Source organism: Lepisma saccharinum, chromosome 6 (assembly GCF_977018435.1).
Source record: "Lepisma saccharinum chromosome 6, izLepSacc3.1, whole genome shotgun sequence".
NCBI lineage: Eukaryota > Metazoa > Arthropoda > Insecta > Zygentoma > Lepismatidae > Lepisma > Lepisma saccharinum.
This window is the reverse complement of record NC_139234.1, coordinates 16353161-16366701: the sequence shown is the minus strand read 5'-3', so window position 1 is coordinate 16366701 and position 13541 is coordinate 16353161. Positions and strand designations below refer to the sequence as shown.

Here is a 13541-nt window from a genome sequence, read left to right as displayed (position 1 = left end):
TGTTTTGTTGGCGTATCAATGTACCATTTGAAAATACTGTTAAAATTTGTGCGTTAACTGTTGTCTTATTAATAAACTAGCTTGTTTTATTCCTTAATGCTGCTTACGTGTTTGCTTTGAGTTTCATTGTATTTGGTTGAAATTCAAAGGCTGTGTTCTCTTCGTGTGGAGAACGTAAGTGCCGTCCTTCACTTCCAACACTTTCTCTGCTTCCTCAGCCTCTGACAAAATGCTCCATGCAAACTAACACGCACACAAACACACGCACGCGCTTGTTTCTTTCTTTTCTGGGAAACTCCCAATCAGAAAACATTTGTCTTTTCGGCAGCTAAAAATAGGCTCCGGCAGAGAAAATGTATCATTGCAACTGCTTTCTGCCCACAACGTGCAACGACAAGATCCGATTGGTCGACGACCACCAATCAGAGCGAGCGCGTGCATTAGTGGCGGGAGGGAAACGTCGCAGTAATGGAAAATTGGAAATCAGCTATAGGGCCGGAGCGAGGGTTCATAACAAGGTGTTGAGCAAAGCGATTCTCAATACGAGAGACAGCAGTCAAAGCAACACAAGCTACTACTACTACTCTACACAGCTACTTTACCTTACAAGTACAATGGTAAGTAGACTTGTTTTGCCTGCTACATTGTTTTGGATTAAGCGTTTGGACGTGGGTCTTACCTGATAGTGCGTTAAAGTGAAGTTCGTGAGAAATCCGAGCGAAAGGAAGTGGCGCTAGTGTATAATTGTGCTCTCTCGGATATGTCCCGGGTGGATACACACAGGTGGGTCAATTAGGAGTGTTCGCAAATATTCAGCGGTGTTAATTCATGACATACGAGTGGGCTGTTTAGGAACTACCGAGAATTTTCTAACGCTTTCAAGGAATACACATTGTTTCATTTAGTGATTTCTAATCAAAAGACTTAATTACTGACATGTATGTTTCTTGTTTTCTGTACTATGAGCATCTAGACTGCATTTTATGCAATTCGAGTGCGTGACTGTGCTTCTATTTACGTTTCCTACAAATCCACATTTATACTTGATGTTATTTCTCGACAACCAATGCCCGATCATTACTATTGATTGGCCTACCTGAATGTAAACGTCTTGGGATTCAACGGCTTGTGAAACATTTTGCGAAATGAAGGAAAGTGCCACTAGTGTAGAAGCCAAATATGGTATTCTCTTGGGAAAACGAAATCGAATCCAAAGGTGGACTTAATTACAAAAGAACTAACACAGCGGTTCTTTACAAATCTTGGCCCCCGCAAAATATTACCAAAGGCCCCCCTCTACCTACCTACTTTCACGCACCACACACACATTATATACGTGTGTGTGTGTGTGTGTGTGTGTATATATATATATATATATATATATATATATATATATATATATATATATATATATATATATATATACTGCTGGACAAAGAAAACCGGACACTTTAATATTTGACATCTGAATTGCAATTACTTATGAATTACGCTCTCAGTTTGGTAGTTTTCTGTAAGCCTTCGAATCAGAATGTATGCGGTATCACAAAAAATGCAAGTGTCCGGTTTTTTTTGTCCAGCAGTATATATATATATATATATATATATATATATATATATATATATATATAGGGCCTCCCCCATGGCGCAGTGGTAGCGTCGTTGCCTTGTAATCAAGGGGTCCCGGGTTCGATACCCGGTGGAGGCACAAGTGGTTCGGATCCCACTTTAAACTGTAGGTACAGTCCCGATTAGCCATACTGTGCATAAAGTGGACTTAAAACACCAACTCAACAACAACATATATATATATAATTACACATATATTATGTGTGTCTGACTTGATCTCATGTTGACAAAGTCACATACAAGGGCCTACAGGGTTATTCAAAAGTCCCTTAACACTCCCTATAAAGAGTAAAGGAATTAGGCGTGGTACATGATAGAAACAGGTTAGGCTTAGGGGAACCACATTGGTATGTTCCAAGCGGACGTCCGTCATATTGGTGGCCGCCATATTGAATTCAACTCAAAACTTCTAAATGGGAAGGAGGTGATGTGCATAGGGGGGGGGACAAAGCTAAGTATAGCATACATACTGATATCTTTCTGTTTACGGGCCGGGGGGGGGGCAAAGTTTGTCGGTTTGAAAAAGGAAACAGTAAACGCACAAGCACAAGAAAGACCCTCAAACTGAGTAATATTCCAACATCATTGATTCTGCCCATTTCAGAGCAGAATTCTGCGTAATTTCCCACCTGTTCTGTGCGAAGTTTCGGTGTGCAAGAGTTATGTAATATGTTGAAAGTTATAGATTGGGCTCCCTAAAGGGGGGGAACGAGAACTGGAGGGACCCAGACCCCCTGACCCCCTTGTTTCGGCGGCCGTGGTGATATACGACACTGTTTTCTCACACCTGGAAAATTATATATTTGTTACGATCATGCAGTCATAACATTTTCCTGATTAAAGATGGGTTGAAGAAACCTTCACCACTGCATTTCTCGTGAAATTCTAGCCAAATTTGATTCTAGTCTGATTGCCACACGGGAGGCCCGGGGTTGGTGATCTGTCGGAATTTTTCCGGCTTTGTCCCCACATAAAGCGGCTCCAGGGCCCACCCAGGGGGTAAAGGTGGCCTGGGCGTGGTGCTGATCACATCACCTACAAGATGTCAGACATCGAAAATATGTGGGGCCCTACTCCCCCTAAATGTGCCTTCATGGCACGGTGTATATGCACATGGATCTTTACCTTTATATATTGTATTCGTTTCTGTACCCCTGAGTAACTATGTTTTTTTTGTTTTTTTTAAATACGCGAACCCTCTACTATGTCAAGGGCCGATAGCCCCCTAAAGGCTTACTTGTCTCCTGCCCCGCCCCCCCCTCCCCCAGCACTGCGGGGTTTTGCGGCTTGTAGATCCGGCACTGTGTTTGCTTTATACGAGTATATATGGTGGTATGAAATGATTCAAAAGGAGGTGCATAAGCAACTGATAATGTTATGTGGATGGCTAGGGAGACATATTAAGACCTGGCTTGTTCACCATAGTTGCAAATTCGAATTGTAAATTTAATAATAAATATGCACATATCTAATACTACTTAGTAGTCGTCTAGAATAGTACGAGCTGGTAACGATATACAATACTAAAATAGACCAAAATACTTTCAAGAATGCACCTGCAATGCAAAATTTGGAGGATAGGACAGAAGCAGGAGACACGGTTATCATTTTATTTTCAACTGAAATGTATATGATATGGTAGATTTTGCACAGTTTCAACAAAATAATTTCACAGTATTTCTAAGTATTAACGACAGAACAGTAGAAATCTATTGAAAAACTATATATCACTGTATCCATACAGTCATGCTACTTTACAATTCAGAAATGTGCAAAAACTGCTTTTTACCCCAAAAGAAACAATAATCTATTCAACACTGGCTACATATGTTACCTTAATAAACTTAACTTTCATGCTTGAACATTATATATGAGAAAGTGAGTTTCGCTTTTAATGGATTGTGATTGTGTGTATAACACGAGTTCTTGTCCTTTTTTCAGGCAGAGGATCTTCCAGAAGAACAAATGCAGAGTAAGTTATTATATTTAATTTTTAACATAGTTTACGATTTATTTATATATTACGTATAGTGATAAAAGAATTTTCACATTGCTGTGAAATTTATTTCTAAAAATACTGGGCAAGTCAATCCAGCATAAGAGTAAGGTAGCCAAATAGGATAAAATATAATTGGAACTTTTTTATGCCGAAGTTCAATTACGTAAAGAAATTATTCTCTTTGCTAGTCTCAACAACTAGAATAAACATTTGTTACCGCCGGAGTAAAATAGCGTAGCTATGAATTTATAGTGTTTGTTATTTTACCCTATTTATCACTTACTGTCGTACTAATTTGACTAGGATCTATCTCCTCATGCAATTTTCAGCCAACTGTCTTCAAGGTATAACATCATCAGATAGTAGCATTGTAAAGTATGAATTTGCTCTTTTTCTGTACTGAACAACATGGATATACAACAATCTGACAGTGTTGGCAGAATTTTCTGCTGAAACCACTATTTATACCAGTCCAATAGTACGATATTTAAAAATAATTACTTTATCCACACAGCATCAATAATTTCTGCGCCTCCATGTTTTCAGTCATATACGCACAAGAAACAGGTCTAGGTCATTTGCGGCACATCGCACTTGTTCCTGTTAGGCCCGTTTCTATACTTGTTTATTCACCACTGAAAACGTTTCTCTCCTTCGTCTATCTATGCATATGTATTATTTCTGATAATTATATTAACATTAGCAAATCGTAAACTGCTATCCTATTAAATAAATTAGCTGTATTCATTAATATTCCTTTCATGTTGTTTATTTAGTTTAAGATGCACTTCAAATATGCTGACACACAGGAATTTTATGTTCCACCTGTTGATATAGTACAGTGGGATCCATGAGTATTACCATGCAAATTGTCCATGACTATTTTCATTAATTTTTCTCTTACATTCTATGTGTTTTTTAGCGATGTATTTTTCTTTTAATTCTTGAAGCTCTTATTGGGTCAAATAAAGTGCACGAACATGGTGATAGATAATTTGCACGGTAATACTCATGTATCCCATTATACTATAAATAAAAAAATATATTGAGGATATGCAGTGGCGAATTTTATGAACAAATAAATAGAAGTTTTCCCCTCTTTTAGTAATTCTTGCCTCGAAGGCATTTTTCAAAGTTGTCGACAGGTTAATGAAAATCAGGAAGTCTGGTGATAATTACTAGTTCTGGCAACACCTGCAGTGTCAAAGTACAAGAAAGGAGAACGCAACGCAACTGAAAGGGAAGTAACACCAAAACGAGAGAGTGAAGAGATACTCCTGAAAACGTTGTTGATGCCTCCGTTGAAAGCGAAAGTGTTTACATTGGACATCCGCCATTTTGGCGTATTCCCAATGGTCTTTCGCAACCAGGGTGTGGTTCGTTCTGTCCGATGAGAGACGAATCCTCAAAACACGCCTTTTACCGTCCATGACCACCCAGCTGAGAGGGCATCGACGTCTGGCAAATTTAAAGTCTTCAATGCCAGGCTCATGCGGAAGTCAATAACTCCATCTTGCCTTTTATTTACTTGAGTTCTATGTGGCACACAGTCGAAGGTGGAATTCACAGAGGTGGGCCTGTACACATTTTTATGTTTGGGAAGTTTAGGTGTCTTAGATTGTGACGTGGGTTGGAAATACTCACAAATGTACACAAATACAACAATTTTTAAGTGAAGGTTCTTCCAAGGATTAATAAAGGCAAGTTATCGGATATGTGGGAAATAAATTGCATACAATGGTTAAATTATTATTATTATTAATATTATTAACACACACAAAGTAAGCGTGTTTGAATATTCTGTACAAACCAACCTTTATAAATACACATTTGTTTTAAGGGATAAAAATATAACAAAACCAATAGGGATGAATGGATAGTTATACGTATAGTTGGATCCATGCGTATTATCGTGCAAATTGTCCATTACCATGTTCGTGCACTTTATTTTGCCCAATAAGAGCTTCAAGAATTAATATAAAACTCAAGACAAGCTGTTGACAACATCTGCATCATCATATATAAAAATTCATCGCTTTAAAACACATAGGATGTGAGAGAACAATGAATGAAAATAGTCATGGACAATTTGCACGGTAATACTCACGGATCCCACTGTAATAGGTACGTTGCAAGCTTGCTAGGATCAGTGCTGACATTTTTCGGTAGGTGTGAAGGTCCTCATCTTGCGTTATACGCAGTGCTCGAAATAAATCTTTACTTACTTGTCATAGTGAGAAGAGAGGAAGTGTATGGCCTCAGCCTTCTTGAGTTTGAGTTTAGTTTTAAGTCCACTTTTATGCACAGATAGGCTAATTGGGACTGGATCTACAGTTTAACGAACCACTATGTGCCTCTACCGGGTATAGAAACCGGGACACCTTGGTTACAAGGCGACGACGTTACCACTACGCCTTCGGGGAGGCCCACATAGCCTTTTTAAATAAAATAACACCGGATTATCGTTTACGTGAAAAGGGTTGGCTATTTAAAAAACATTCACAGTCGCACCCTTACGATATTCATGGGCACCCCAGTGCACAGTATAGCTGCTATGTAAGTCTTCTAATACTTCTTTTTCTATTTACTTATTTTACTCTTCTTTGACATTTACGAAGTATGTGGACCTCTGTGCAATGTAACCGAGAAATAGGGGAGAATCAACAAATAGAGTTTCGCCTCTTTTTTCGGAACGACTCATTCCCAGTGATGACTTGTACCCTTGAACGGATCGCGACGATGAACCGATTTCTCATTCCAGTCCATGACCTGGCATAGAAAGTGCTTATGGGAGCCAGAACTCGCCATATTCTAACAATAGCGCAAGAAACTGCAAGATCGAGATTTTTCATTCCTCGCCTCGCACAGTATTACGTTTCGGGTTTGAATGCAATGCCGGAGCCAGCACTTGCTTTCCAATTTGAATACAGGAAAACAAACAGTCTCCAGCTGGCTCCGAAAAGAAAGACGGAAAAAAACTGTTGCGGAAGTGAAAAACCGAAAGCAGCTGCGCACTTTGCTGGGAATAGATTCTTCCTCTTTTAGTCTATTTTTGGTTAAAGGCCAGACCAACAACGTAACGTAACTGGAGATTATGCTACGTGAGCAAAACTTCAAGGTTCCAGGGTGCGCAAAATATATATCCTCCTCCAACTGCCGTGTCCATCCTTGCGACATATCAACATCTCAGGAAGTACAACGATAAACATTTGATACTGTCAAAGGTACCAAATATTTATAGCGTTATAAATTGTGCAAGTCAAGAAAACATACCACGAGTAAGCGCTACAAACGAGGTACCAGCTTGTGCTTAGCATTCCGAGTCAATAGAAAGCATAGACATTATTACTAGATGAAATTCTGACATAGTGCTATCGGCAGTTATATTAGGTTCACCCTACTTTATATTTAAAGTTGTCTAACGGAAAGAGGATACCTGTTTACAGGCTGGCACTTGATGTTCGTGCTCAGAAATTGTAGAGTGGCATACATAAATAAATATACCAGGAAAATGATTTCATCATTTCATTCACTTGTACCCAACGAGTTCTACTGATGCTATGCAGAGGATGTAAAATGTTCGCTGGCGTTTTCTTTAAATTCTTGAACGTTGCATTGGGTGGGAAAAAGCAAATAAACATGGTGATGGGCAATTTGCCTAGTAGTGCTTATGCAACACATTCTACCAGCATAAATTCAATTCCATCCCTTAAAAACAAGCAATAGTAATATGAATGAAAATATAATGGGTAATTACTGGACATCTATAACATTCACACGTCTATGGACTTTACATTCACAGCAATAATCTGTAATCCACTAAATGTCACAACACTCCATATAAGCGAATCTGTCGTCTAGGCAGAAGCGTTCATATGTCCATGGATTTTAACAGGAAACTCTGTACCAGCATTCCTGCCTTCTGTCACTTTTACACGTCTATGTAAATACTATCAAAAGACTAACACATGCTAGTCTTTCGATAGTATAGCTCTTGCTTGCACTCTTCAATACTGGTTTTATGAATTAATTTTGAAATACAGTTTCTCTGGAGCTTTATCTTCAACCGTCTTAAATATTTTTCTCGGGTTTTGTTCATTTGTCTAAAAATCACATGTCAAATAATTTTTAGTTTCTCATATCTCCTGTAGCACGGTTCAGATTTCTTTAATCGTACAGTGGGATGCACAAGTATTGCTCGGCAAATTGTCCATGACTATTTTCATTATTTATTCTCTTGTATCCTACGTGTTTTTAAGACATATATTTTTACGTATGCTGGTGCAGAGGTTGTCAGAAGGGTGTTTGTCGTTTGTTTAAATTCTTGAAGCTCTCATTGGGTAAAACACAGATAATAAACATGGTGATGGACAAGTTGCTTGGTAATACTTATCCATCCCACTGTACAATATGCCCTCTCTATAGTTTTAGACTGGTTGAGCGTCTGTAGGGAGGGGAGATAGTGAAATAAGCATTGGGAAGCAGCTGTAAGAGAAACATAACACTTCACGTTCTGTTTAGGAAATAAAAAAAAAGCTCGCCCTGACAAAAATAAACCTGCGAGAGAAACGGGGCTCGTTTTCCTTTGCTCAATTTCCGTCTAGCTTCTTTGCTGGGACACCGTCATACATTTTGGCAATCGGGGCGCAGTTCTGTAACGGGGAGAACTAATGGGAACGGGATTATTAATGCAGTTGTACCCGTGTGGACCTGGCAACGATCCATCTACAAATCGGCCGCGTGGCGGCGCTAGTTTGATCTTTCACGTGAAAATGTACCCGAACTAATAGCAGCATTAATCCGTTTTGCTTCAGGCTGCCACTTTCGATTCAGAGTAGTGTATTGGACAAACCTCTTTCGCATGAAAATGAGGTGTTCGAAAATTTCCTGCATATTAGTTTGAGTTTTTGTTTAAGTCCACTTTATGCACATATAAGCTAAGCGGGGATGGACCTACAGTTTAAATTGGATCCGAACCACTACGTGGGAACCCTTGATCACAAGGTGACAACGTTACCACTACGTCATCGGAGAGGTCCCCTACACATCCATAAAATGGACTTAAACTATCTAAACCAACTTGCTTTCTTTAACAGTTCAAATCTTCTATCATTAAATTATATAAACACATAATACTATAACTTTTTTCGAACACATTTCTCTAATAACTTACAATAAGCAAATGGAATTTATGGAGAGAGACACACACAAGTACGTACAGTGGGATCCATGAGTATAACCGTGCAAATTGTCCATGACTATTTTCATTAATTTTTATCTTACATCCTGTGTGTTTTTAAGCGACGGATTTTAAGTATGCTGGTGCAGAATTTGTCAACAGCTTGTTTTGAGTTACCTTTTAATTCTTGAAGCTCTTATTGGGTCAAATAAAGTGCACGAACATGGTGATGAACAATTTGTACAGTAATACTCATGGATTGCACTGTACACACCCGCTATCCAACTGGGATTCATAAACCGATTTCAGTTCTGTTCGCCTGGAATATAGACAACCAACGTAACCTTAATGCTTCGCAGGATATTATAAGTAACAGGATATTGAACCAGTCACTGATCAAGGCGAGCTTCCACGTCAAAAGAATCGTCCCTCTGCCAAAATCGTCTAAATTTGCTTAATAAAACCATAGAACAATGAAATTTAAGTGAAGTACATACAAGGGAGTTCCACTTCTTTTATTCGGAAATCTTCGTGTGACGTAGGTTGAAGGTTCTCACGAATTTACACTAAACGAAGTTCTGAAGTCCATTTCTTTCGATTAAGACTTTACAAGGATAATTCAACGCAAGGTAACTGGGAAATTAATTTCACAATATTGTTAAAAAATTAAAATAGAATCATTGTTCGGAAAATTAAGTCTTCATTCATTAATTACTTGAAAAATTAAGAACTGCCCAAATTATTCTCTAAACAAAGAATGAAAAATGACCATTACGCTTTCCTCAGAAATCTCTACTTTTGTAGCTGAAAGTAACGTGAACGTACATACATGTATGTTTCTTGTGTAGCATATGGATATATGGTTAAGATGAAATTCTTATATGTCCATAATAGTGTACGAAAAAGTAACACGTTAATTATTTACTAAGTTTCCTGTCCCTGAATTAACTAGAGGAGGAAACTTGGAGCAGCAAGTGTAAAACTATACACAAAAAATTAACTGCATACATTGGAATTGTAGGATTTAAGTTCACATAGGCCAGTTCACTCTTTCGTTGTATTGTTAACTCGTTTTCTCGTCTCTTTTCAGTCTTGAAGAAGGCTTTCGATGGCTTCGACAGGGACAAGTCTGGCAGCATCCCATGCGACATGGTGGGTGAGATTCTGAGACTCATGGGGCAGCCCTTCAACAGGAGGATCCTAGAGGAACTCATTGAGGAAGTCGATGCTGACAGTGAGTATATGTTGAGAAAACAAAACAAACAACGAATGCGCGGATGTAAGAACATCTGTTAGAAAATTCTTGAGTTGGCAACACTAATTTGTAAGAGATTAAAATATTCCAGAAGTCTTATAATATAATTGTGTTAGTAACTGTAATTACGAAATATATATAACATATAATAATATTAAAACAGCCCGTCTATAATTTTGCCGTTTCAACATTTCTATAAGTAGTCTGTAATTAGTTTTGCACCCATATAAGTTCTATTTGTTATTTCACGTATGCTTTTGCAACATATAAAAAAGTGTATGTCTAAATACACATCTATCGAGCTCAGTCATCGATTGCATTATCTTGTTTCTTCAATTTTAAGACTGTGATCAAATTGCTGAAGAACGAATCTCATCATTGAAATTAAAGTCCACTCACTTTGATTTTCAAAAACCTTTCAATATGTACTCATGTTTCATGAACTACAAGATAACATTACACGAAAGAAAGCCGCTTCGCTACACTTTCCACTTACGCGATTCTCAGGATAAAATACAGATTGAAAACCACGCGCACTATTTCAAAATAGTTCACACGTTACACAATTACAAATATTTTTGAATTTAAGAAACTGACCAAAATGAAGTTTTACAAAAACAATTTAAACAAGAAAAGATTTGAAAATGTTCAAGATATCGCAATATTTTATTATAAACATCTATAACTTTGCCTGTACAGTTACGGACACTTCTGGGTTGTAACAATACCATTGATTCTCAACAGAATCGTTACAACCCAGAATTGTCCGTGACTGCACTAGAAGTTTATGGACGTGTAATTGGCGGAAACTTTCAGATACTAAAGCTGTCGGCCAGCGAAAGATAAAAGTTATCATGATTCGCCTTACTTCATTTAGCAGTTGCTGGAGAGTTGAAAACGTGACAATTCTTGTTCAAGATTAACTGCTTATTGTAGGTATGTCTATATATAACGTTATTTCGTGTATGCCTACTGCACAAATTCATTTTGTTTTCAGAATCCGGCCGTCTGGAGTTCGATGAATTCGTAACTTTGGCAGCTAAATTTATCGTTGAGGAAGACGCAGAAGCGATGCAAAAGGAACTTCGCGAAGCCTTCAGGCTTTACGACAAGGAAGGTGAGTGGAAACCAAGATTTGTTGAATATATGGTCTTGAATGTTCACCATACTTATGTCATCTCACCCGATATTTAGCTTCGATACAAAAATAGAACGCGCATTCTGTATTCACTTTTGGCACAACATGGCATTAGCTTGATTGATTTGCTTTATTTTACTTCGCCTTTTGTGCTACTTTTGACTAATTTGCAAAGATGGGGATGAGTGATGATATGATGAAATTGATGGACACTCACAAACATTTATGCCCATGCTGGGATTCGAACCCGGGACCCATGGCATCGTAGCGCGATATGCTAACCACTCCGTCACGGGTGCCGCCAACATGGCATTAGCAACGACTAAATGAATCCTGATTCCCATTCAAGGGCCAACAATCTTTTTTGAAGAATGGTTGCAATATTATTTGTACGGTCTGATTTTTTAGTTAGTCTCTCAACCTTTCTTAGTTTAAACAAATGTTATTTTGAATAAATTTCACACAAAGCAGAATAAATGTTCATACCGAAAGATATAATTTACGGTAAATAAGGTGTGCCTGGCGACCTTGCTAAGAAGTCATTTTGGATTTTGGAAGATGTGTTTATCATGGTGGGTTAAATTCAGTGTTGGTGCAGCCAACTATATTGAAAACTTCCTCTAAGTATTTTACAGCCAACGTGTTGTGCGCACAAAATTAAATTAGTACTACCGATGTATAATATTTAAGCTCTAGATGAGAATTAATGGAGCGGGTGGCATTGCTTATTATGCGAGATTAAAAAAATAACCAATTTTCTATCACTAGTTAAAAGCAAGTTTTTCAATCATTCTTTATGTTTGTATACTCACAGGACTTGGTTACATCCCAACTTCTATCTTGAGAGAGATCCTGAGAGAACTGGATGACCAGCTCACAAACGAAGAATTGGACATGATGATTGAGGAAATAGATTCTGACGGCTCAGGAACAGTGGACTTTGATGGTAATTAGCTATTCCAACACTTAATGAGTTAAGAATCATATTAACTTTTGTGTGCAAAAGCTTCAAAACTGTAGTAAAGTTTGATTGAAGTTCCCTGTTTGCAGATATACTAGATAATGGACACAGAAATTTCACTTGGGAAAATGTATAAACGAAAAGAAAAGAGATTACAAGAGAATCTTTCACGATAATCTACCAAGTTTTCCGAAACAGATGAAAATTGATTGGTTGATTGATTGATTTAGTTTATTTTACTTCGCGTTTTGTGCCTCTTGGCTAATTTGCGAAGATGGGGATGAGATGATGAGATGATGAAATTGATGAATGGACATTCACAAACAACCAAGCCCGACCGGGATTCGAACCCGGGACCCTTGGCGTCGCAGCACGATGTGCTAACCACTCGGCCACAGGGTCGGGCTAAACAGATGAAAAAAAGGTAGTTTAAGTTCTATTTTAAATTCAGCTTAAGTTGTAAGTAAACTAACCATCGGACCACAGGGATTCGGCACTTTCTTTGTGTATATGCGTAGATGTGGCATGAAGCCACCTGGTGGACAAAACAAAAACCACACCGATTGCTATAATGAGATCCTTTTCGGCGCTGCTCTCTTCTCACAATATTTATAATTGAGCAAATTGGTTGATGGTCAGCGTTTAAACGAAAGTTGCGGAGAATTTTGAGATTCAGGTGGTGGCATCTTTTTATGATGCTTACTCGATTTTTGTTATTTTACAGAGTTCATGGAGATGATGACAGGAGAATAAGTGAGCTCAGACTGAAGAGAAGTGAAAAGACATTTCCATTATTTTTGTTACATTTTGTTCTCGTCGCATTTTTATTTATCAGATTATTTGATGTTTGTTCTGTTAATTTTGCATTCATTTTTCTGTATCAATATAAAAAAAAGGTTTCAATAAAAAACAATTGACATAAAAATGTGTTTTCTTGTTTGTTCCATTTACAAACTGGAAATGAATTCTTGTTAGAGAACATTACATTAATCCAAAGCTTGTTGGTAATTTTCAAATAAGGTGAATACATAGAGGTGTGGCCATCAGGTAAGTATATTCAACAAATCCTAATGACATCAGAGGGTTTGTTGAATATACAGTAGAGCGTTGATTATCCGAAGTAATTGGGGGACTTGGGTGTTCGGAAAACTGGTTTGTTCGGATAATCGAACTGTACATGTTTATTTGCCAAAAAGAAGTACTGTACAGTAAATTTATTCATAAAAACAGGCATCTCTTTAAGTATTACAAAGTAACGTACAAAGGCAACTTTAGTAGGAATATATAGTATGTGGTACAGTTTATTAAACAAAAATATGTACATATTACATACGCATTTTGCATGAACAATACACACAGTACACAAAATTAACGTTTAAA

The 13541-nt window shown here is 37.7% G+C and overlaps 1 protein-coding gene across 1 annotated transcript; it reads left to right on the top strand.

Moving 5' to 3' along the window:
- Positions 1-490: 490 nt before the first annotated feature.
- LOC145988590 (troponin C, isoallergen Bla g 6.0301-like) lies at positions 491-13086 on the top strand. Its single transcript, XM_083123575.1, has 6 exons — positions 491-617; positions 3571-3601; positions 9898-10041; positions 11060-11179; positions 12015-12146; positions 12886-13086. Exons 1-6 carry the CDS (start codon positions 615-617, stop codon positions 12912-12914), a joined length of 459 nt encoding a protein of 152 aa, XP_082979701.1. The 5' UTR covers positions 491-614; the 3' UTR covers positions 12915-13086.
- The last annotated feature ends 455 nt before the right edge of the window (positions 13087-13541 follow it).

Excerpts from the sequence above, each read along its gene's own strand:
- LOC145988590 (XM_083123575.1), top strand. Across the intron at positions 11,180-12,014 it reads CAGGCTTTACGACAAGGAAG|GACTTGGTTACATCCCAACT; the intron begins GTGAGTGGAAAC and ends GTATACTCACAG. Across the intron at positions 12,147-12,885 it reads AGGAACAGTGGACTTTGATG|AGTTCATGGAGATGATGACA; the intron begins GTAATTAGCTAT and ends GTTATTTTACAG.